We start from the raw sequence: 21,589 nt of genomic DNA, 5'->3' as shown, positions 1-21,589 counted from the left end.
GACACAGAGAGAGAGAGAGGGAGAAAGAGACAAGAAGACAGGCTAAAGTACTTCTTACGAAAAAAAATTGCATTTGTAACATTTAGGAAAACTGCTTAGGGCTGCTAAACACCTTCTTACTGCCATTGGTCCACGTCATCGGTAGGTGTGACCTAGAGCTAAATCAAATCTACTCAAATACTCTTAAGTGCCTATTCAGTCTGTTTTATATGCTGCTTCACTCATGAAAAGTGTGAAAGCCATTCACACATCTGCCCAAAGTAAGATATGTCTCTCTTCTTGTATCTGTCCATTAACACTCATTTACACACCAATCTTTGCAGTTAATATCAGTGCCATCATAAATTAAAATAGAGAATAATCGATGCATATTATGTGTCAGCATTCTACCTCCTGTAGTTTGTCTCCATGCCTCTAGAGGTCCCCTGTGTTCTCCTCTACCTTAGTTCTTCCTCGTGTGGCCTTGTTAGCATTATCCAGCTCACCTGTGCCTTGTTTCCCCCAGTGTATTTAAGTTGTGTTTTTTTCCCTTGGTTCCTCACTCGGTTTTTGAGTCTCTGCCCTGTGTTTCCTGCCTTGTCTCGCTAAAGCCTCTCTAGCTACCCCAAGTAAGATATCCTGATTTCCTTTCACTGATTGTAATTGTTCACTGGCTTTGTTTTCTCCCCTCGTGGAGTTTTATTTTCTCCTTTGGTTTTGCCCATTGTTTTTTTGTTTATGTGGTTTATACCTCGGTCCGAGAAGAACTTTTGTTGATTCATTTTCGCAAGGACTATTTTTTTTAATAAATCTACATCTCCTGGAATACTGCCTTAAGTGTTTCATTTGGGTCCAACATTACCACTCCTGTAATGTTGGACCCAAGTGGTAGATCTCTCAACCACCACACCAGCAACCCGGGTTCTAGCCCAGCTTGTGACAGAAAAACCAAGTCACAACATGGACCCAGAAACACTCACCTCCAAGGACCTGTTGGCAGTGATTGCCCAACACGAGTCATCTTTCCAGCGCCATGAAGCTGTTCTCAGCCATCAGGAGGACCTAATGACTGAACATTCTCAACTCCTGGCTGATGTGATGGGTTCCCTCTGCCAGCTCTTTGAACAGCTCCTGGGTGCTTTGCCTCCCTCTGCTTCACCCCTGAGTGGCAACAGGCCTACTTCAGTTGCAGAGCCTCAATTACCACCTCCCAAGCCCTTTGCTGGGGATCCTAGTTCCTGCCAGGGTTTCCTCACCCAATGCTCTCTGACCTTCGAGCTCCAGCCCTCAAGTTTTCCTACAGACCGCTCCAAGATTGCTTACATAATTACCCTTCTCTCAGACAAGGCACTCTCCTGGGCCTCTGCGGTGTGGCAATCCCAGGATGCCTGTTGTGCGTCCTACGCGGCCTTTGAAGAAGAGTTCAAGTGAGTGTTTGACCATCCAGTCAGTGGTCGGGAAGCTTCCAAGCGTCTGCTTACTCTCAATCAAGGCTCCCGCAGCACCACAGATTTCGCCATCGAGTTTCGGACCATTGCGGCAGGAAGTGGATGGAACAATGAGGCATTGATGGTCTGCTTTCAAGGAGGGCTGTCCGAGCCCCTTCAAGATGAGTTAGCCACCCGAGAACCAGCTGCTGATCTCGAGTCCCTCATTGCGATGGCCATCTGCCTGGACAATCGCCTGAGAGAGCGGAGGGTGGCTCACCGCAAGGCGTCTCAGTCCCAAGTTCCTGTGAGCAGATCTGTTTCCCCAGTCCATATTCCTGCGCTCAGGGCTTCCCCGGCTCCTGAACAGCCCCATGATTCCCCGGAGGAAATGCAGTTGGGTCGTTCCAGGCTCTCTCCCAATAAGAGGGAACGTCGTATGAGGGAGCGATGTTGCCTCTACTGCGGTGCTTCCGGCCACTTTCGCTCCACTTGTTCCGAGCTCTCGGGAAACGGTTATCCCCGCCCAGCTACAGGAGGGCTGTGATGGGGAAAATTAGAGCTCCTCCTACTAATGCCGTTCTAGCTGTTCCAGCCACTCTGTCCTGGGAGGGCCACCAACATCGGGTCCAGGCCATGATCGATTCCGGTGCCGCAGGTGACTTCCTGGATCTATCCTTGGCTAAGGAACTTGGGATCCCTACCCAACTTCTTCCTCATCCCCAGGCAGTTACGGCATTGGATGGCAGACCTCTGGAACCTGGCAGAGTAACAGAGGCCACTCAGTCCCTGCGACTTAACATCCATCAACACCAGCAAGAGGAGACTTTCTATCTTATTGACTCCCCCGAGTATCCTGTTATCCTGGGCCACCCCTGGCTGCGCAGACATAATCCCTGGATCGACTGGTCTGCTGGCACCATTCGGACCTGGGGTTCCACTTGCCATCTCACCTGCCTGAGTCCCTCAGCCCCTAGTTCTGAGTTTCAAGAGTCTGTCGACCTGTCTCGAGTCCCCAGTTCCTATCATCAGTTCAAGGCAGTGTTCAGCAAGTCCCGGGCTACCTCCTTACCACCTCACCGCCCCTACGACTGTGCCATTGAGCTACTCCCTGGCTCCTGCCCTCCCAGGGGTCGGATCTTCTCCCTGTCATCCCCCGAGCGCACAGCAATGGATACCTACATTAAGGAATCATTGGAAGCTGGCATCATCCGTGCCTCTACTTCCCCGGCTGGGGCAGGCTTCTTCTTTGTGGGGAAGAAAGACGGGGGTCTTAGGCCATGTATCGATTACCGTGGCCTCAACAAGATCACGGTTCGGAATCGATATCCCCTTCCTCTCATGGCCACTGCTTTCGAGCTACTACAAGGGGCTTCCATTTTTACTAAACTGGATCTACGCAACGCTTACCATCTCGTGCGGATCCGACAGGGGGATGAATGGAAGACGGCCTTCAACACCCCCACGGGCCACTATGAGTATCTGGTGATGCCGTTCGGGCTCACCAATGCCCCCGCTGTGTTCCAAGCACTGATAAATGACGTTCTCCGGGACATGCTTAACCAATTCGTCTTTGTATATCTTGATAGTATAGCCAGGGAAAGTCTACACATCAGTGACCTCAGGGACTGCTCCATCCCTTACCCGTTCCCCGTAGGCCATGGTCGCACCTTTCTTTGGACTTTGTCACGGGACTCCCACCATCCCAGGGCAACACTGTCATCCTGGTGGTTGTGGACTGGTTCTCTAAGGCCGCACGGTTCATTCCCCTGCCCAAATTGCCTTCGGCCAAAGAGACAGCAGAGCTCCTCATGAACCATGTCTTCCGGGTGTTTGGAATCCCCCTGGATATTGTCTCCGACCGAGGGCCCCAGTTCTCGTCCCAGTTCTGGGGTGCCTTCTGCAAGCTGGTTGGGGCCACAGTCAGCCTATCGTCTGGGTTCCATCCAGAGTCTAATGGCCAGACAGAACGGATTAACCAGGATCTGGAGACCACTCTGCGGTGTATGGCGGCCAATAACCCCACCTCTTGGGCTACCTACATCATATGGGCAGAATATGCCCACAACAACCTCCTGTCCTCGGCCACTGGACTATCCCCCTTTGAATGCCAGTTCGGGTATACCCCCCCATTGTTCCCTGAGGAAGAGTCACAGGTTGGCGTTCCCTCGGCCCGGCATTTTGTCCAACGCTGTCGGCAGACCTGGAGGAAGGTTAGGCGTGCCCTTCTTCAGACCTCCCAGAGATACCAACGTCAGGCTAACCGCCGCCGCCGGACGGCCCCTAATTTCCGAGCTGGTCAAAGAGTCTGGCTAGCCACCAAGAACCTTCCCCTCCGGGTCAAATCAAGGAAGCTTTCCCAGAAATACATTGGCCCTTTTCGCATAGCAAGGAAAGTTAACCCTGTTTCCTATCATTTGTTTCTTCCCCGTTCACTTAGAATTAACCCTACATTTCATGTCTCATTGCTAAAACCTGTTTTGTCTTCATTTTTGCAAGGACTTTTGTTTTAATAAATCTACATCTCCTGGAATACTGCCTTAAGGGTTTCATTTGGGTCCAACATTTCCACTCCCATGGCTCAGTGGTAGATCTCTCAACCACCACACCAGTGACCCGGGTTCTAGCCCAGCTTGTGACAATTATGGCTGTGTTAGGGCATTAGCATTATGAATTCAGAATGTAAACAAGACAAATTGTGCATTTTCTACTGCATGTACAGTATATTATTTTAAAAATCATCATCTACTGGTTAAAAAAAAAGTGTTCTTCTATTGATCTCATATGAATTGTACTCATTGAATGATGCATAAAGTCATTGATAACACATTTTAATGTCACATAAGTTAAGGTTTTACTGAGCGTACTAATAGAAATAGAGCACAGGATGAGGCGGACGCTCAGATGAACAGAAGTGTGGCGGATGTCTGAATGTTCTCAAACAGTTTACTTTTGCTTGGCTGTTTCAAACTTCTTTTTACCCCTGAACGAAGAACAAAGAAGAACTTCTCCAGAAGTATATCGGGGCCTTAAGATATCTACAAAATAAAAGAGCTGCTAATGCAAGTGAAAGGGCAATTTTTGCTACTATTGCTAGTTATTGTCTTTACCAAGGGCATATGAAAAAAAAAATTCACTAGGGACTATTCACATTCATGCATTCACGTGATGTCGGAATTACTGTAATTACAAGATGGCAAGTCAGAAATTCTACTCAGAGTTGTTCACGCCCTCTGACCTCGGAAGTTATTTGTTTCTGTGTCAACACTCATAGTCCCAAAACGGCTTTGTTGTTGACAACATTAATTCACTTCTTTGTGTTCTTGCAATATGTTTAACAACAAGTGCTTCAGGTGAAAATGACATAAAATGGCATATCAAACAGAAATGTGTTCACTATTACCTTTAACTGTTAAGGCCACTTCCATATTGATTCTTTTTCATGACGTCATTACAAAGAGTAGAGTGTTGTGCATTCAGGAGAAAGAGAGGAGGACCATTCAGATGCTTTCATTCCAAACCCATAACAATTTATGTATTCTACATTGATTTAGATATTCCCTTTTATTTCATAAACTGAAGCACACTTCATGAATGATGAATACTAGTCAGTTCAGCTCACTGATAAAACACTGATTAGCATTCACACTTTTACACAGGAAAAAAAGGTTTGTTGAAGAAAACCATGAAAACGTTATAGAGTTTTCATTTTGTGATTATGACATTGATTATGTACTGGGTTTTATCAAATAAAAACATGCAAAACCGAAGGCAATAAATAAAGCTGGTTGAAAGTTATCACTTTGGCTCAGCATAAACAAACATAAATACAGTCAGACCCAAAATAGTTTTTAATGCAATGTGCAAACCTAACCTTGAGGACTAGGCAATCATTTCCAGATGTGTGCAACCACAAATAATTATTCATAGAGCCTAGCAAATCTGCATTACTGTCAGAGTGCAAACAGACCTGTTTTCTTCCCCACTCACCGTTAAGCTCTGAAATGAGTCACTGAATGAGAGGACAGGGGGAGCTTTGGCATAGAGATCCAGGCATCAGCATGCAGCCAGAGGTGGTGCATACACCCTTTCTGATCAGCGATCATGCCATGAATGAACATTAGGCTGTAAGGAAACTGATGGTGGGGAATTCTTTTAATCTCTGCTATCTGAAAAGCAACCCATTAACATAAACTGTGATTAAACTGGAGCAAAGCAATGTTTGTTTTTGTTTTTTTTTAAATAGAACCTTAAAATACATGGTTTCAAATGTATAGCCAAAAGACGTAAATATTATACGTGTTAACATGATCCCTGTAACCAGGGGTTAAACTGGGATTTTTGAGGAGTGGGAACCCTAACACTGAGAAAGGTTGACAGGTCTAACATTAGTGATTGACAGCAAAGAATAAAGTGTGAAGCACATTCCTCTGGCCATACACGTGCATTGCAAAAAATAATTTTCTTACTCTGTATTTTTGTCTTGTTCTCCAGTAAAATATCTAAAGATCCTTGAAGATTCAAGATTCATTTATTTGAAGAAAAAATACATAACTTCTCCAAATATCTTTATACTTAAAACAAGAAAAAAGTATTCCAATGGGGTAAGAAAAATAAACAATTCAAAGAGGAAACAAGTGTATTTTTCTTACGCCATTGGCAATTTTTTTTTCTAGTTTTAAACAAAAACCTAACAGAAATCTAACCTACTTGTTACATTTCTCTAAAAACAAGACAGAATTTTGACTGTGGTTCTGTTCAAACAGCACATATCAGTTTTGAAAATGTAACTTTGGTTATAGACTATGGTTGGTTATCTTTTTTATAACAGAGCTGTTTAAGCACTGAAATTTTTCAGCACTACAAACATGATTGACAACCATATACAGGTGCATCTCAATAAATTAGAATGTCGTGGAAAAGTTCATTTATTTCAGTAATTCAACTCAAATTGTGAAACTCGTGTATTAAATAAATTCAGTGCACATAGACTGAAGTAGTTTAAGTCTTTGGTTCTTTTAATTGTGATGATTTTGGCTCACATTTAACAAAAACCCACCAATTCACTATCTCAAAAAATTAGAATACATCATAAGACCAATAAAAAAAACATTTTTAGTGAATTGTTGGCCTTCTGGAAAGTATGTTCATTTACTGTATATGTACTCAATACTTGGTAGGGGCTCCTTTTGCTTTAATTACTGCCTCAATTCGGCGTGGCATGGAGGTGATCAGTTTGTGGCACTGCTGATGTAGTATGGAAGCCCAGTTTTCTTTGACAGTGGCCTTCAGATCATCTGCATTTTTTGGTCTCTTGTTTCTCATTTTCCTCTTGACAATACCCCATAGATTCTCTATGGGGTTCAGGTGTGGTGAGTTTGCTGGCCAGTCAAGCACACCAACACCATGGTCATTTAACCAACTTTTGGTGCTTTTGGCAGTGTGGGCAGGTGCCAAATCCTGCTGGAAAATGAAATCAGCATCTTTAAAAAGCTGGTCAGCAGAAGGAAGCATGAAGTGATCCAAAATTTCTTGGTAAACGGGTGCAGTGACTTTGGTTTTCAAAAAACACAATGGACCAACACCAGCAGATGACATTGCACCCCAAATCATCACAGACTGTGGAAACTTAACACTGGACTTCAAGCAACTTGGGCTATGAGCTTCTCCACCCTTCCTCCAGACTCTAGGACCTTGGTTTCCAAATGAAATACAAAACTTGCTCTCATCTGAAAAGAGGACTTTGGAACACTGGGCAACAGTCCAGTTCTTCTTCTCCTTAGCCCAGGTAAGACGCCTCTGACGTTGTCTGTGGTTCAGGAGTGGCTTAACAAGAGGAATACGACAACTGTAGCCAAATTCCTTGACACGTCTGTGTGTGGTGGCTCTTGATGCCTTGACCCCAGCCTCAGTCCATTCCTTGTGAAGTTCACCCAAATACTTGAATCGATTTTGCTGGACAATCATAAGGCTGCAGTTCTCTCGGTTTGTTGTGCATCTTTTTCTTCAACACTTTTTCCTTCCACTCAACTTTCTGTTAACATGCTTGGATACAGCACTCTGTGAACAGCCAGCTTCTTTGGCAATGAATGTTTGTGGCTTACCCTCCTTGTGAAGGGTGTCAGTGATTGTCTTCTGGACAACTGTCAGATCAGCAGTCTTCCCCATGATTGTGTAGCCTAGTGAACCAAACTGAGAGACCATTTTGAAGGCTCAGGAAACCTTTGCAGGTGTTTTGAGTTGATTAGCTGATTGGCATGTCAAAATATTCTAATTTTTTGAGATAGTGAATTGGTGGGTTTTTGTTAAATGTGAGCCAAAATCATCACAATTAAAAGAACCAAAGACTTAAACTACTTCAGTCTGTGTGCATTGAATTTATTTAATACATGAGTTTCACAATTTGAGTTGAATTACTGAAATAAATGAACTTTTCCACGACATTCTAATTTATTGAGATGCACCTATAATGCTGCTGTGATGTAGCCATACTGACTTTGGGTTTAATTGTTTCATAATGGCATTATAGCAGGTAAAAGGTGTAAACATTCATTTAGAAATGATAAAGATAGACCACCTGTTGCATAGCAACATTGTTGGCAACAGCTATTTCCTTCAGGAGGACAAAGGGAGGCATTCCTCATTGGCCTCCTGCACTTACTTTGTCTTGTTTTGTGTGTTTCATCATGGCCAAAGTGTGAGCAAAAAGCAGTGAGAAAGAAGATTAGTGGGCGAACTCGGAAAATGCATTATTCAATATGCACAGGCAAGAAACCCACATGCAAACATCTCCATTCACTTCACATTAGGGGCGCTTAAGACAAATCATTAAGATGCAGGCAGGGAATCAACGGTACGCAACACGTCCCAGGACCAGCTGGGCCAGGGTGCATCATTGAAGGCTATGTTTCTGCCTGTGAAGTTTACACTTTGTAAATGAGCTTTAAGGTGAAGTGTGCATGCTGATGTTGATAGCTATGGATAGTTCCTCTATCCCTCCGTGCTGTGCATATATAAGAGAGAGGGAAGGAGGCACAAATAGTCTCCGAAATGGCAGGTAGATCCCTGGGGGACAAGAGAGACAGAGAGAACATTAGGACTAATTGGGCACTCAGGAGAAGAATGCATTATTGTGGCAGAGCTTTGAGAAAGGAAGAAGGGTGGATGCTATAATCAGAGCAAGCAAAGGACCTCTGTCATTCTGCCATGTAGCTGAAATGTCTAAATGAAACTCAATGGAGTGTTTTGTGTCAAAGATACATTATGGTTATTTTAGAGGATGTGTAGGTGAGAACATACAACTACAATCTCTTATAACTACCTTACCTTAATCCAACATGAAGTAATTAACTTATTGCAGTTAACCTTAAAAATTGTAATTAACTCCCATAATGGTTTATGAGTGAATTAAAAAAAAAGATTATTCAAGTAAACTATGAAAAAAGTTTTAACTCTTCTCCAAACATAGAGAAACTCTAAATCCACAGCAGACAGCTGTAAGATTTCCTCTACCAACCGTGTCACAAAGTTTAAACAAAGTAGGTTAGACCACAGTCAGACTTTCCTCCCTTAATGCATTTTTGTGTGTCCTCTGAGTCTGTGTTTTGTAAATTTTGCCAAAAGCATGTCACATTTTCCCTATTCCTAACAAGCCTCCAGCATATGAGTAACACCAGGGCCTTGTGGAGCTAAATCCTAAACCATGAATTAGGCTCACAAAATTTCAGCCAGCATTTTTCTCGTATTTTCACAGTAGTCATTTTCTAGCAGCTACAAGGTGTGCAGTGGAATTTAGCTGGAATTTCCCAGAACTACTTTAGAGGAGATTTTAACAGAGAGATATACAAGTCGAGGCATGCAAAATGTGTTCATACCAACAAATACATTTTACATTAAATTTGAGGTGATATAGCATGGTTTCTCCAATTACAATTTCACAACAATGAAAAAACACCTATATCATATACCAATTTTATATAAGGGGATAACTGAATAAGGACACTTATTTACATTTACATTTATGCATTTGGCAGATGCTTTTATCAAAAGTGACTTGCAGTGCATACAAAGTATACATTTTATCAGTTTGTGTGTACCCTGGGAATCTAACCCATGATCTTGGCATTGCTAGCACCATGCTCTACCAGTTGATCTACAAGAACCCCCACCAATTATAGAACAATTGCCTCAGTGACCAGTAAAACGAAATGAAAAGTGCTGCTCTGACACATGGAATTATGAAAATCTCATTATATTATTCCTGTGTAATCACGGCTTGTGACTAAGTGTCCTTTTTTTGTCTTTTCCAGGTGTGCCCCTGAACCGATCTTAAAACCCTACTCTAACTGTGCTAGGATGTAAGATCAATGGACTGAGACTGGAGAGACTTTTAAGAAACACTGCAGCCACACCACAAAAGAGACAGGATGATTTTGAAACACTTATGTGACTACTTCACAAGATTGGAAATGAAAGAACAAAGTGCACTTCATCTTTAAGCAACTTTATTTTGCTAAATTTAACAAACCCTGGGTTCTCCTATCACATAAACTTGAGAGATAAATGAGAGGCTTGTATTAAAAAACGGACTGAAGGGTCCAGCTCACACTGAATCTACATCAAATTAAATCAGTTTGATTATGAAAATGGGACACATTACAATGTTTCTTCTGCATATGCTTCTGCTGATTGGAGTTGCAAGCTCTCTGGTTATTCAATCCATGCCTTGGAGGGTACCCTGCCCTCTCCAGTGTGTCTGCCAAATCAAGCCTTGGTACTCTCCCCAATCTGTGTACAGAGAGGCTCCTACAGTAGACTGCAATGACCTGCTACTTATCCAGCTGCCCACTTCCCTCCCTCCAGAGACACACACCCTCCGGATGCAAAGTAACCTCATCAGTTCTGTGGACCAGAGTGAACTCCAGGGCCTTGTCAATCTGACAGAGTTGGATCTCTCACATAACAGCTTTACCAGTACTCGAAACCTGCGGATAACTGACATGCCAGATCTTCTCAGCCTACACATGGAGGAAAACCAGCTGAGACACCTTCCTGAAGCAGCGTTCTTTGGTCTTCCTAGCCTGCAGGAGTTGTACCTCAATCACAACAGGCTACGGAGCATCTCCCCAGGGGCCTTCAAGGGCCTGGATAAACTGTTAAGGCTTCATCTCAACTCTAACCGCCTGGTTGTAATCGACAGGCGTTGGTTCCATGCTTTGCCACAACTGGAAGTGCTCATGATTGGTGGAAACCCTGTGGACACTATCCAGGACCTAAATTTTAAACCGCTGGGCTCCTTGCGCAGTCTGGTCCTAGCAGGCATGGGCTTACGTGAGATCTCAGAGCGAGCGCTGGAGGGGCTTCAAAACCTGGAGAGCATCAGCTTTTATGATAACCACCTAATAAAAGTACCAAAAGAGGCATTGCAAAAACTACCAGGTCTTAAATTCCTCGACTTAAACAAGAACCCCATTCAGCTACTGCAGAGGGGAGACTTCAGAAATATGCTACATTTGAAGGAACTTGGCTTAAACAACATGGAGGAGCTGATCTCTATTGACCATTCTGCAATGGAAAACCTGCCTGAACTGACCAAACTGGAGATCACAAACAATCCTCGGCTGTCATTTATTCACCCTCAAGCCTTCCAAAAATTGTCAAGTATGGAAAGTCTAATGCTCAATAGTAATGCATTGAGTGCCCTGCATCAACAGACAGTCAGGTCACTGCCCAGCCTTCAAGAAATTAGCTTGCACAGCAATCCCATTCACTGTGACTGCCTGATCCGCTGGGTGGGAGCCGACAATGACAAGCCAGTTCGTTTCATTGAGCCTCAATCCACATTCTGCTCTGAGCCTCCTGAACTGAAAGCCAGGAGAGTTAAAGAAGTCTCATTCAGAGAGATGGCAGACAGCTGCCTGCCCTTGATTGCCCCAAGCACATTCCCCTCTTACATCGAAGTCAAACACGGAGACAACATAGCCTTGCACTGCCGAGCACTGGCAGAGCCGGTGCCAAGTATCTACTGGGTCAATCCTCAGGGCGTGACATTGACTCCATCCAGCAGCTTTGGGCGTTATCAGGTTCTAACAGAGGGCACGTTAGAGATTTCTGGAGTCACCGCCGAAGAAGCTGGCTTTTACACTTGTGTTGCACAGAACCTAGTGGGAGCTGACACTAGAAGCTTGACTCTACAGGTAGAGGGAGGTGGAAAGGTTCATGTGAGTAGCCAAAAGACAGAGGATAGCTTTGGAGTGCAGGATGTCAAAGAAAGGTATGCCCTATTGACCTGGCAAGCCAGCCGTAACGTCCCTGCTGCCCATCTCTCTTGGGTGACCAATGGCAGTCTAGAAAATCATCACAAGCACAGCACTCGAATTCTAGCTGGCACCAGGAGATTCAACCTAACCCGTCTCCAACCAGGGACTCACTACAAAGTTTGCCTTCATATGGGGCCAAATGACACCTCCTGTGTCCAGCTAAAGACCAAGGAGGTGTTTATGCCAGATCCATTTCCAGACCTGGCCCCAGCAGTCCTACTGGCGGTTTCAGCTCTGCTTCTTTTATTGGCAGCCAGAGCATGTCACGGGGGAGGCCCTTTTAGTTGGAAAGACCACATGCCAGAGTTTGAAAAGCCCCACACCACAATTCTCACCCAGGAGGCCAAGGCTTTCATGTTTCCTCCAATACCAGCAAAGGACCTGAATCAGCAGGACCCAGATCAAGCCCTATCAGACGGCAGAGGCAAATACCTCCAAAATACTTTGCTGGGGCAAGATGTTCGGGGGCAAACAAAAAGGGGATGCTGAGCAGAATAAAGTGTTCAAGAAGAATGTACAAAAATCTCCAGAGTACAATCTTTATAAAGCTACTCACTTTACCGCTCTGACAGTCAAAACTACTGATCTTCTGAAAAAAACACTACTAGAAATTTGTGGCAGATCTGCTGCACATAAAAAGTGATGAGTTTTAAGTATAGTGTAAAACATGAAAAAGAACAAAGAAAAAAATATTTGTATTTATTTTGTAATGAAGAAGATACAAGTACATATATGTATATTAAAAGCATTTGTTCATGTATTCACATATAGTATATCAGCAAAGGACACAAAAGCTGTGCTCCCAATCATAAATAACAGTTCATATACAGTCTGTTAATATGCACCCTTCCAATTTTATGAGTCTGTCACAACAGGCCAAGTGGTTTTTGAAAGATAAGAAGCACTTATATATTTTTAATACTGAAGAGACTGATCTGACACAGGAAAGCAGGAACGCAAACAGCAAAAAATCTCAGCAAAACATTCACGCCTATTAATGTTGAACTTAATAAGACCTCTTCTGAAGAGGACAGAGTCTTAAATGTTGTGAAACTAATGTTGTATGTACTCTCTTTAATAATGTGTTGTTCTCTTGAGCCCCAGAGATCACTCCAAAGTTATAGCAATCTAAGCAAACGGCAAAGTTTTTTAGTAAAACCTAAAGAGAAAAAACTTTTTTTTTTCCAGAAATGGATTGATCTCTATATCTGACAGGGGCTATAAACCTATGACCCACTCTGCTCAGTGTAGGATGTTTGTCTATTTCGGTCCCCTCGATCCTGAAAAATCACAGACCCGTACAAAGGAAAACAACCCCAAGTGAACAGATGTTCCAGTGTTGATGGACATACAGACAAGACGTGTCTGCTTCTTTGTTTAACCTGTCAAGAAGAAGAGAGAGTTCATGGAGAAATCATGTGGAGCAGCCCCTTGATGCTCTTTGGGGCGCTGGCTCTAGCCTCCATCTCTACCAACAGAAGGCAAACATATGATGACATTCGCTTCTACATGCACACTATGTTTTGCACAAAGCAAGCATGTTTGAGATTCCATCTCTTGCAGTACTGATGGAAATGACTGGTCCAGACAGACCACTAATAGGACACGTTCAAGGAAAGATAGTGTTATTCTTTGTGTAAAAAAAAAAAAAAAAAAAAAAAAGAAACATTTTTTTTTCAAAATGGGCTTTTTCTTAAACAGTTTGTTGGGTGACTTCAATGTACAAAGCTCTGACTATTGGACAGCTACATTAATGAGAGACATACCCAGTGAAGTAGGGGTCAGAGGGCACAAACATGCCACTCTTTTGTCCGTGAGGGAAAGACAGCAGCATTGGGGACTGTGAACTGTTCTCTTACATTTCTCAAATATGTGGAAGTCCATTATTTAAAAGTCTGTCACTTTATGGAAACTTTGGTTTGATTCTTTTTTTTTTTTTTTTTTGTCACCACAAATATTGATGTGACGTTTTGTTTCAGTGACATACTCGCTCGCTCTCTCTCTCTATCCATCTATCTAACTTGACTGTCTTGTCCTTTCAAATGTATTTCCTTTAGTTAAATTTCATTTGTTGATCATTGGTCTTTTCCCACCTCAAACACTGTACATAAATCAATCTGACTTTCCTATTCAACATACCATTTTCTGAAATAATTTAGATTACTTTGTGTTAAATTCTATTTTGAGCTATTATTAAAACATTTTGGACTGATTTCAATGTTTGGTCAATTGCAGGACACTGATTGAGACATCATATATCACCCTCATTTCATCTACACTAAAATTCAAGCTTATTCATGATCAGGGCCTTGGGTTGCTTTTTCCTGCTATTATGTTTCATGGAGCCCATTTTCCATGGGTGCACAATGGGCATAATTTCACAGAACTGCCTTAGAGGAAATTGGAGCAACATTTCCTCCAATTATAATGAGAACAAACGGTCATTCATTCCCTTGAAAATGGAATTACCAAAGCAAGGAGTTACTCCAGTTTCTGGATACTTGCAAAACAGCCCTTGGCTTCTTAAAGTCTTTGAGTGAAGAGCCTCAGGTTGTGATGCTCTGCCTCTCAGCAGCAGATGGTCCAAAATTAAAAGTACCTGTCCTAAAACTATTTAAGAAAAGTTGTAAAAAAATAAATAAATAAAAAAAAAGTAGCTCTTTTAAAAGTACTCAAGAGTAGTGAGTTGCAAATACTATGCCCCCTTTTAATAAACACTGTAATTTTTAAAATGTAGCATATATCCTGTAACTCGCATTCCCTTTTATGGCTGTTTGTCAGAAAGAATGAAAATAGAGGTATCCTCTAACAGTTTTATTTTTGACTGCCCAATTTTAAAATACAAAGGCCCTTTTTGCACATCTGTCCTTGAAGCTCTTTCTTTTCAATATGTATTCATTAAATTGCTTTAATTTTGATGGATGTGTGCTGATGCAGGCAGTCATAGCGAGCTAACGCTAATTATGTTGCAGTTCCATAATATAGATAGCGAACATCGCCTATCTAACACAGCAGCCCAAAATTATCAGGAATACACTGCCTGGCCAAAAAAAAAAAAAAAGTTGCCATTTGGATTTAAATAAGCAGATACTTAAGAGCCTATGATTGGATCATTTTTGCAGTGATTAATATGTTTCAGCTGGCAACAATTCTTTTAACCCTAACTGACGAAGTGTGTAGCTTCTCATTTCTTAAACAACCATGTAGGAAGATGTATCCCGTGGTCATGGAAAAGATGTTACTGTGTTTCAGGAGCAAAGTACTGGCCTGCATCAAGCAAAGAAAACAACTAAGGAGATCGCTGAAATTACTGGAATCATGTTAAGAACTGTCCAACGCATTATTAAAATCTTGAATTATCATGATTGGAGATCACTAAAATCCTTGGTCACATCGAAAAAAAAAAAAAAAAGACAGTAGAACTCACGGCAATGTTTAATAATGAAAGTAAGAGCCTTTCCACATGCACAATGTGATGAGAATTTACAGGATTTGGACTAATCAGCTGTGTGGCCACAAGAAAGCCACTTGTTAGTGAGGCTAATCGGAAAAAAACGACTTCAGTTTGCTAGGGAGTATAAAGATTGGACTGTGGAGCAATGGAAAAAGGTTATGTGGTCTAATAAGTCCAAATTTACCGTATCCCAAAGCAATTGGCGCATCAGGGTAAGAAGGGAAGCGCATGAAGCGATGCACCCGTCATGCATAGTGCCCACTGTACAAGCCTCTGGAGGCAGTGTTATGATCTTCAATTGGTCAGGTCTAGGCTCAACAACATTATGCGGCAATAAAAAGAAGTCAGCTGACTACCTGAATGTACTGAATGACCAGGTTATCCCATCAATGGATTTTTTCTTCCCTGACTGCACAGGCATCTTCCAGGATGACAATGCCAAGACTCCTTAGGCTCAAATTGTGAAAGAGTGGTTCAGGGAGCATGAGGAATCATTTTCACACATGAGTTGGCCACCCCAGAGTCCTGACCTTAACCCCATCGAAAGTCTTTGGGATGTGCAGGAGAAGACTTTACGGAGTGGTTTGACTCTCCCGTCATCAATATAAGATCTCGGGCAAAAATTAAAGCAACTCTGGACAGAAACAAAGGTTGCTGCATAAGGTTGTCGAAACAATGCCATGACTAACATGCACAATAATCAAAGGTCCAACGAAATATGCAACTTTTTTTTTGGCCAGGCAGTGTTGCTAAATCACAGACTACATTATAGATACACAATCTAGAAAGCAGAAATCTGAAGTTTACCTCGATATGTTTCTTAAAAAGTACAGAGGTAGAATTCTAGAGGTAGAATTTTTGAGTGCTGACATCTCGACTGGCTCAGACAAGGAAAGCTGACATGATACGATCACACAATTACCCTTCTTCATCTTCATTGCGAAAAGTTAGGTGCGGGCATCCAGGCGTTTACTGCTGCATGAGGCATCCTTCACATTATCCCCCAACTCCTCCATGATTAATAGCAGTTGGCGCCAGGTCAATAGAGTGCAACAGTGCCACCCACTTTTTCAGCAGCCGTCTGGGTTCCAGAAGTATTTTTCCCATTCATTTTTTCCAAAGGTTTTTTTTTAATAAAATCCTTAATAAAAGGGTTCTAAGCCATGACCCTAACCAACCAGCTCTGAGGTGAATAACAACATTAAAAAACTTTGATTTGATGCAAAAAAGTATTTGAAATTCAGACAAAACGACAAAGGTACAAGACTGTATACTTACCGTCTTTTACAAGTGCACGAACTACAATCCCATGAAGCATTGCGAATTACGTAATTTAAAGGTGCACTCAGTAATTTTTTCCTCATTAAAAAAGTTTAACTCCTGAAGACATGAATTGTAAAAATTTTGCAATATATGTAGGAAATCATGACCACTCACATTAACATGAGGACAATATTATATATATATATATATATATATATATATATATATATACACACATACATACACACACACAAATATATATTTAGTTTGAGGGTGAAGGGAAACCATCTCAATTGCATCATTCACAATGCATCATGGAAGTGGGCAGTCGCTGCTAGACTTGTTTGGTGGGCTTTGTTTGTCGCAGTTCTCTGATTGGTGGATCTTTCTTTGCTAGACCATGGGTAGTGTAGTTTTTCACCAGGAATTCTGATATTAAATGATTTTTAAACAATGAAGTTGAAATAACATGGACTGATGGCTTCATCAAAGGCATATTCCATTTATTAACAACCTTAGAACTCATGTCTGTCTTCAAAAATTATCATCAAAAATCAATGGGATTTTTTGTATAGGAACAGTACAGAAACATTATTTCAGCACAAAAACTAAAATAAGATGTATTGTACATAGAGATTATAGCACATGCTAATTTGTATCTCAGGTCCCTAGATAGGCTTTTTTCATTAAAAACTACATAAAACAATATAAACTAACTGTATAAAAATGTATAATAAATAAATACTAAGGTTGCTCCCAACCCTGGTGACATATAGCATAAAAGATTAGACCAAAAATTCATTGAGAATTTAAAAATGAGTACAGTTCTGATTTCTTTTAAACCAGAGCTTAACCAATATTCTGAAAGATGTTATCTTTTATTGATTTTATTTCAGATGGTAACATGTTCCAGAGTTAGGAACCCTTCACAGAAAAAGCCCTTTTCCCCTGAGTTGTTCTGCGATAATCAACCCTACAGTTACCATTTGCTGTGCTCCTTGATATTCTACTACTATCCCGGAACCAGACTGTTGCACTATATTGCTGCCGTTAAAGTTTTCTTTGCATGATTTGATTTGACGGGAGTCACAAGACTAATTATTCTCTCCATAGCCAATCAAATCGATGGATAAAAAATACAAAAATCAGGACAGGGATGTAGCGAATAAAGGAGGGGGGAAAATAGCAAAGTAGTAACAGCACTAAAAATGTACTCAAATATACCATTTTTAAACTACTTGATAAATTACAATTCCTGAAAAAACTACTTAAATACAGTAATGAGAAAATGTTTAATTAGTTAGCTACTTTACACCCCTGTACGCATGGCTGTTTATGTTTTGATGTCAAAATCAGAGGATAATCCGATGATGTCAAATCTCATGTAAATGCCGTTTTTTTTTCTTTTTTTTTTTTCTGAATTAGCTGATTTTTAATCAGTTAACGTATTGTTCTGCATGTTTCCCACTCATTGATGGAAAATAAATGCCCCATCAAGGACACAACTGTCTAATAATTGGCCACTCTGCATTAAATCTCCAAAGTCAAGTGGCAATCCTGTATGCATTGACAAATCCAAATGTTTGGATATCAAGATCTGCAGGTTAAGTAATCATAAAAATAAAGCAGCATCAAAACAACCAGACAATGTCTAGAAACAGTAGTCCATTAATACCCTCAAAGCATTCCTCAAAGTATTCGTCCCCTTGAATTTTCACATTCTGTACCTATACGCCTTTGAATAATTACACACTGAAATAATCACTTCAGAACATATATTTTTATTTAAATGACATCATCTAATTCTTCTTTACAAATGCGTTCCCCCACAGTAAATACTGTACATAGTCCTTTAGCAGCACTAATTCGCATACCATAGTAATGCTGCTAGATGGTAAAAAATATGACACATACTCAACGCTTGTATGTGAACATGCTTTTAACTATACAAGCTTGATTTCGAGCATTTTCAAGCACCACATATGGTTTAAGAGCACATTTACTAACACAGTAACACAGGAATGCACATTAAAGGAATAGTTTACAAAAAATGTACTCACCCTCATGTTGTTTCAAACCTGTGTGACTTTCTTATGCGAAATATAAAAGGAAAAATTTGCTTTAAAGCAAAAAAAGGATAAAAACGTTCATAAAAGTAGCATCATAATCCAAGTCTTCTGAAGACATACAATGTGTTTTGGTGCGAAACCTGAAATTCAAGTATTTTTTCAGTATTTGTTTTTACATGTTCATGAGCCCTATGAGAGAAGTTTGTTCACAGTGGCACAGTGTTCACTGCATTATTTGCAGCGCTAAAGTTTTTGCATGAACACGCATGTTCTCGAAAGTCATACTGATATGGAATGAAATGGGGGTTAGTAAATTATGACAGACTTTAAATTTTTAGTTGAACTTTTCCATTAAGTATGTACAAAGAAACTGCATGTTTGCAATGTTTTGGCATAAAGTATGTTTCTGGCCTAAGTGTGCGTCATGTATTTATTTTGATTTCTGCCAGATAATTTAACACCTCACGCAACTTAAAACAATGGGGTTACTATGGGAGTGTGACTAAAGCTCAGGACTGATAACTGGACTGTTGCACACATCATTTACCTGTTTAGGGTAATACAAATCAGGCCTTGTCAATCTCTACTAGATGTCAAGTCATGTCAAGTCTTTTATTTTTTTTTTTTTTGTATAGTGCTTTTCACAACACACATCATTTCAAAGCAGCTTTACAGGAAATCATGCATTTAAAAACAAAACAAAATGAAACTAATATCTATAATGTCTTACAGTGATCATTGTGTAGTTTGATTAAAAATTATAAAATGTGTATAGAAATGAAATTATTGCATTATTATATAGTATACAGTAAAAAATACACCCTAACCTAAACCTTATTCAACCTTTTGAGACCAGACCAGCAGGAATTTGCACACGTTCAATATCCTGTTGCTCTATCTTTCCTTTACTTTAAAGTGTTCCCAATTTCAAAGCCAGGAAGCATCTTTGTGGAACGATAATAGAAAAATTGATTGTGAAATCTATTTAGTGTGGCTATCGATTTCCCCATAAGGGGAGGGAGGCAGCGCATGCGAGTAAGATAATGGAATATGGAACGGGGGAGCAAGAGCACAAAAATGGGAAGTGACACTGGTTAATGGAGTAGAACTGGGCTGTTTTAGAGAGGTGGAGGCATGAGAGTGCATGTATGTCTGTGTGGAAAATCTCCATGTCTGCATTGACACCCAATATTCAGCTTAGTGTTTGCCCTTATTGATATAAAAGGGATAGTTCTCACAAAAATAAAAATTCAGGCATCAGTTACTCACCCTCATGTCATTCCAAACCTGTATAAGTTTCTTCTGTGGAACAAAAATAATAATAAAAAAAAGAGATGTTAGGCAATATCTGTCACCACTAACTTTCATTGTGTCTTTTATTTACAATAAAAGTGAATCTATGTAAGAAAGTCAACATGAGTGTGAGTAAATGGTGACTGAATTTATAATTTTTGGGTGAACTATCCCTTTAAAACTGTCCTAAGTTTCCTATATTATTGCATGGGGGTGCTTAGCCTAGATAAAGAACAAGACTCCAAACAGCACACACAGAATCTGTCTGTACAAAGACCAGAGGTAAAACAATGTATTAACGATGGATCCCTTTTGCCTGCCTGCAGCAGCCCTGTTGTACATCAAGTCCTCTTACAACTCAACGTTTCGCATGATTGGATAGCCATGGATTCTGTCAATTACTTAAATAGGAAGGGTAGGAGAGTTGGTTTGGAAGAAAGGCACAAAGCAGTGAACACCGAACAATATTGCCTAAACAATAAAAGGCTAAACAGCACTGAACACAACACAGTTAAAGATGTTCCACCAAATTCACTCAGAAGGAAATGCAAATAACTAAATTTAATTTGTCTGGCAATAATAATAAAAAAAAAAAAAAATGAAAACAAGATGTCATTCCTCCTAGAAGTGTGGCTCATTTTGGTATATGATTCATTGTACATGCAGAACTAAGCTGTGCCATTAGCAGCCAATGCATCAAGCTATTTCAGGATTCCTAATAAGTATTTATCATTTGGGTATGAGTCTTGTTAAAAGAAATTCAGTTTTCCATCAGTAGTTTATTTTCTTGTCCTTGCATGTCCTTGCATACATGAAAGCAATGGATGAATATTTGAACTTGGCCAGACCAAAAATATGCATTACTTCCATGCATTGGCAATACCGATTTTTCAATCGCCACATCTTAGTCATACATTGTAAACAACATTGGAAAAATAGCCAAACTAAAAAAGAAAAACAAAGTGCTCAACATGTCAGCCAGATGCCTGCATAAATAAGACAGAGAACTAAAACTGCCAGAGTAAATACCCAGCCTGAGCATGCAAATGACAGGAAGAATGAATAACTCATTTAAAGACAGAAAAATGGGGGAAAACACCCTCTTGTAAGAATTCTTTGGGCATGGGATCATTCAAAAAACGAACATCTCAAACTAAAGCTCGAGGCTCTGAGGGCATCTAAACGTGCGTTTACTAATGATATGGCAGGGGACATTGAGCTGTGTAGTATTTATGTGTCAGAACTGAACCTCTTACCAACTAGTTACTGTCAGTTTAACAGATGAAACCACATGGTAGGCCCATTAAGGTAAAGACCTGAAATGGTGAGAGATTAGAGCTGCGATTAGAGGAAGAACCCAATTATCCCTCAGCATGGAGTCTGACCCCTAAAGACACTTCCATTATTGATTTCCAATTACATCACTGCATCTTCCATTGGACATGCCAGACAGAAACAAGCAGAATGTCATGAAGAGTTCATGCATTCACACATCCTTCACAGACACATTAAGAACATGACCAACGACATGTCTAAAGTCACAAAATATTTATCATTTTATGTTTATTAATACACAATTTAAAAGGAAATTTATGAACACTGGTTACTAAAATGCTCTAATATATTTTCTCATCTCAATGACCAACTTAAAAATAAATAAATTACTCTTTAAAAACTGAAGGCTATCACTGTCCTTGTGGTAGAAAAAGGAGGAAGCATCCAGTGGGGTTAAAAAAAAAAAAAAAAAAAAAAACCTTGAGATGTAAGATACTACTATAGCTAATA

The 21,589-nt window shown here is 40.7% G+C and overlaps 1 protein-coding gene across 1 annotated transcript in view; it reads left to right on the top strand.

Moving 5' to 3' along the window:
* The window catches only part of lrrn2 (leucine rich repeat neuronal 2), a 101,591-nt gene extending 87,660 nt beyond the window's left edge, over positions 1-13,931 (top strand). Inside the window, exon 2 of the mRNA XM_051672708.1 lies at positions 9,716-13,931. Within this exon, the coding sequence (XP_051528668.1) occupies positions 10,046-12,214 (2,169 nt within the window). The 5' untranslated portion in view covers positions 9,716-10,045 and the 3' untranslated portion in view covers positions 12,215-13,931. The remainder of the gene's footprint in view (positions 1-9,715) is intronic.
* The last annotated feature ends 7,658 nt before the right edge of the window (positions 13,932-21,589 follow it).

This window comes from Myxocyprinus asiaticus, chromosome 35, assembly GCF_019703515.2.
Source record: "Myxocyprinus asiaticus isolate MX2 ecotype Aquarium Trade chromosome 35, UBuf_Myxa_2, whole genome shotgun sequence".
Classification (NCBI taxonomy): Eukaryota; Metazoa; Chordata; class Actinopteri; order Cypriniformes; family Catostomidae; genus Myxocyprinus; species Myxocyprinus asiaticus.
Note: the sequence above shows the minus strand (reverse complement) of the source record. Positions and strands in the feature narration are given on the sequence as shown.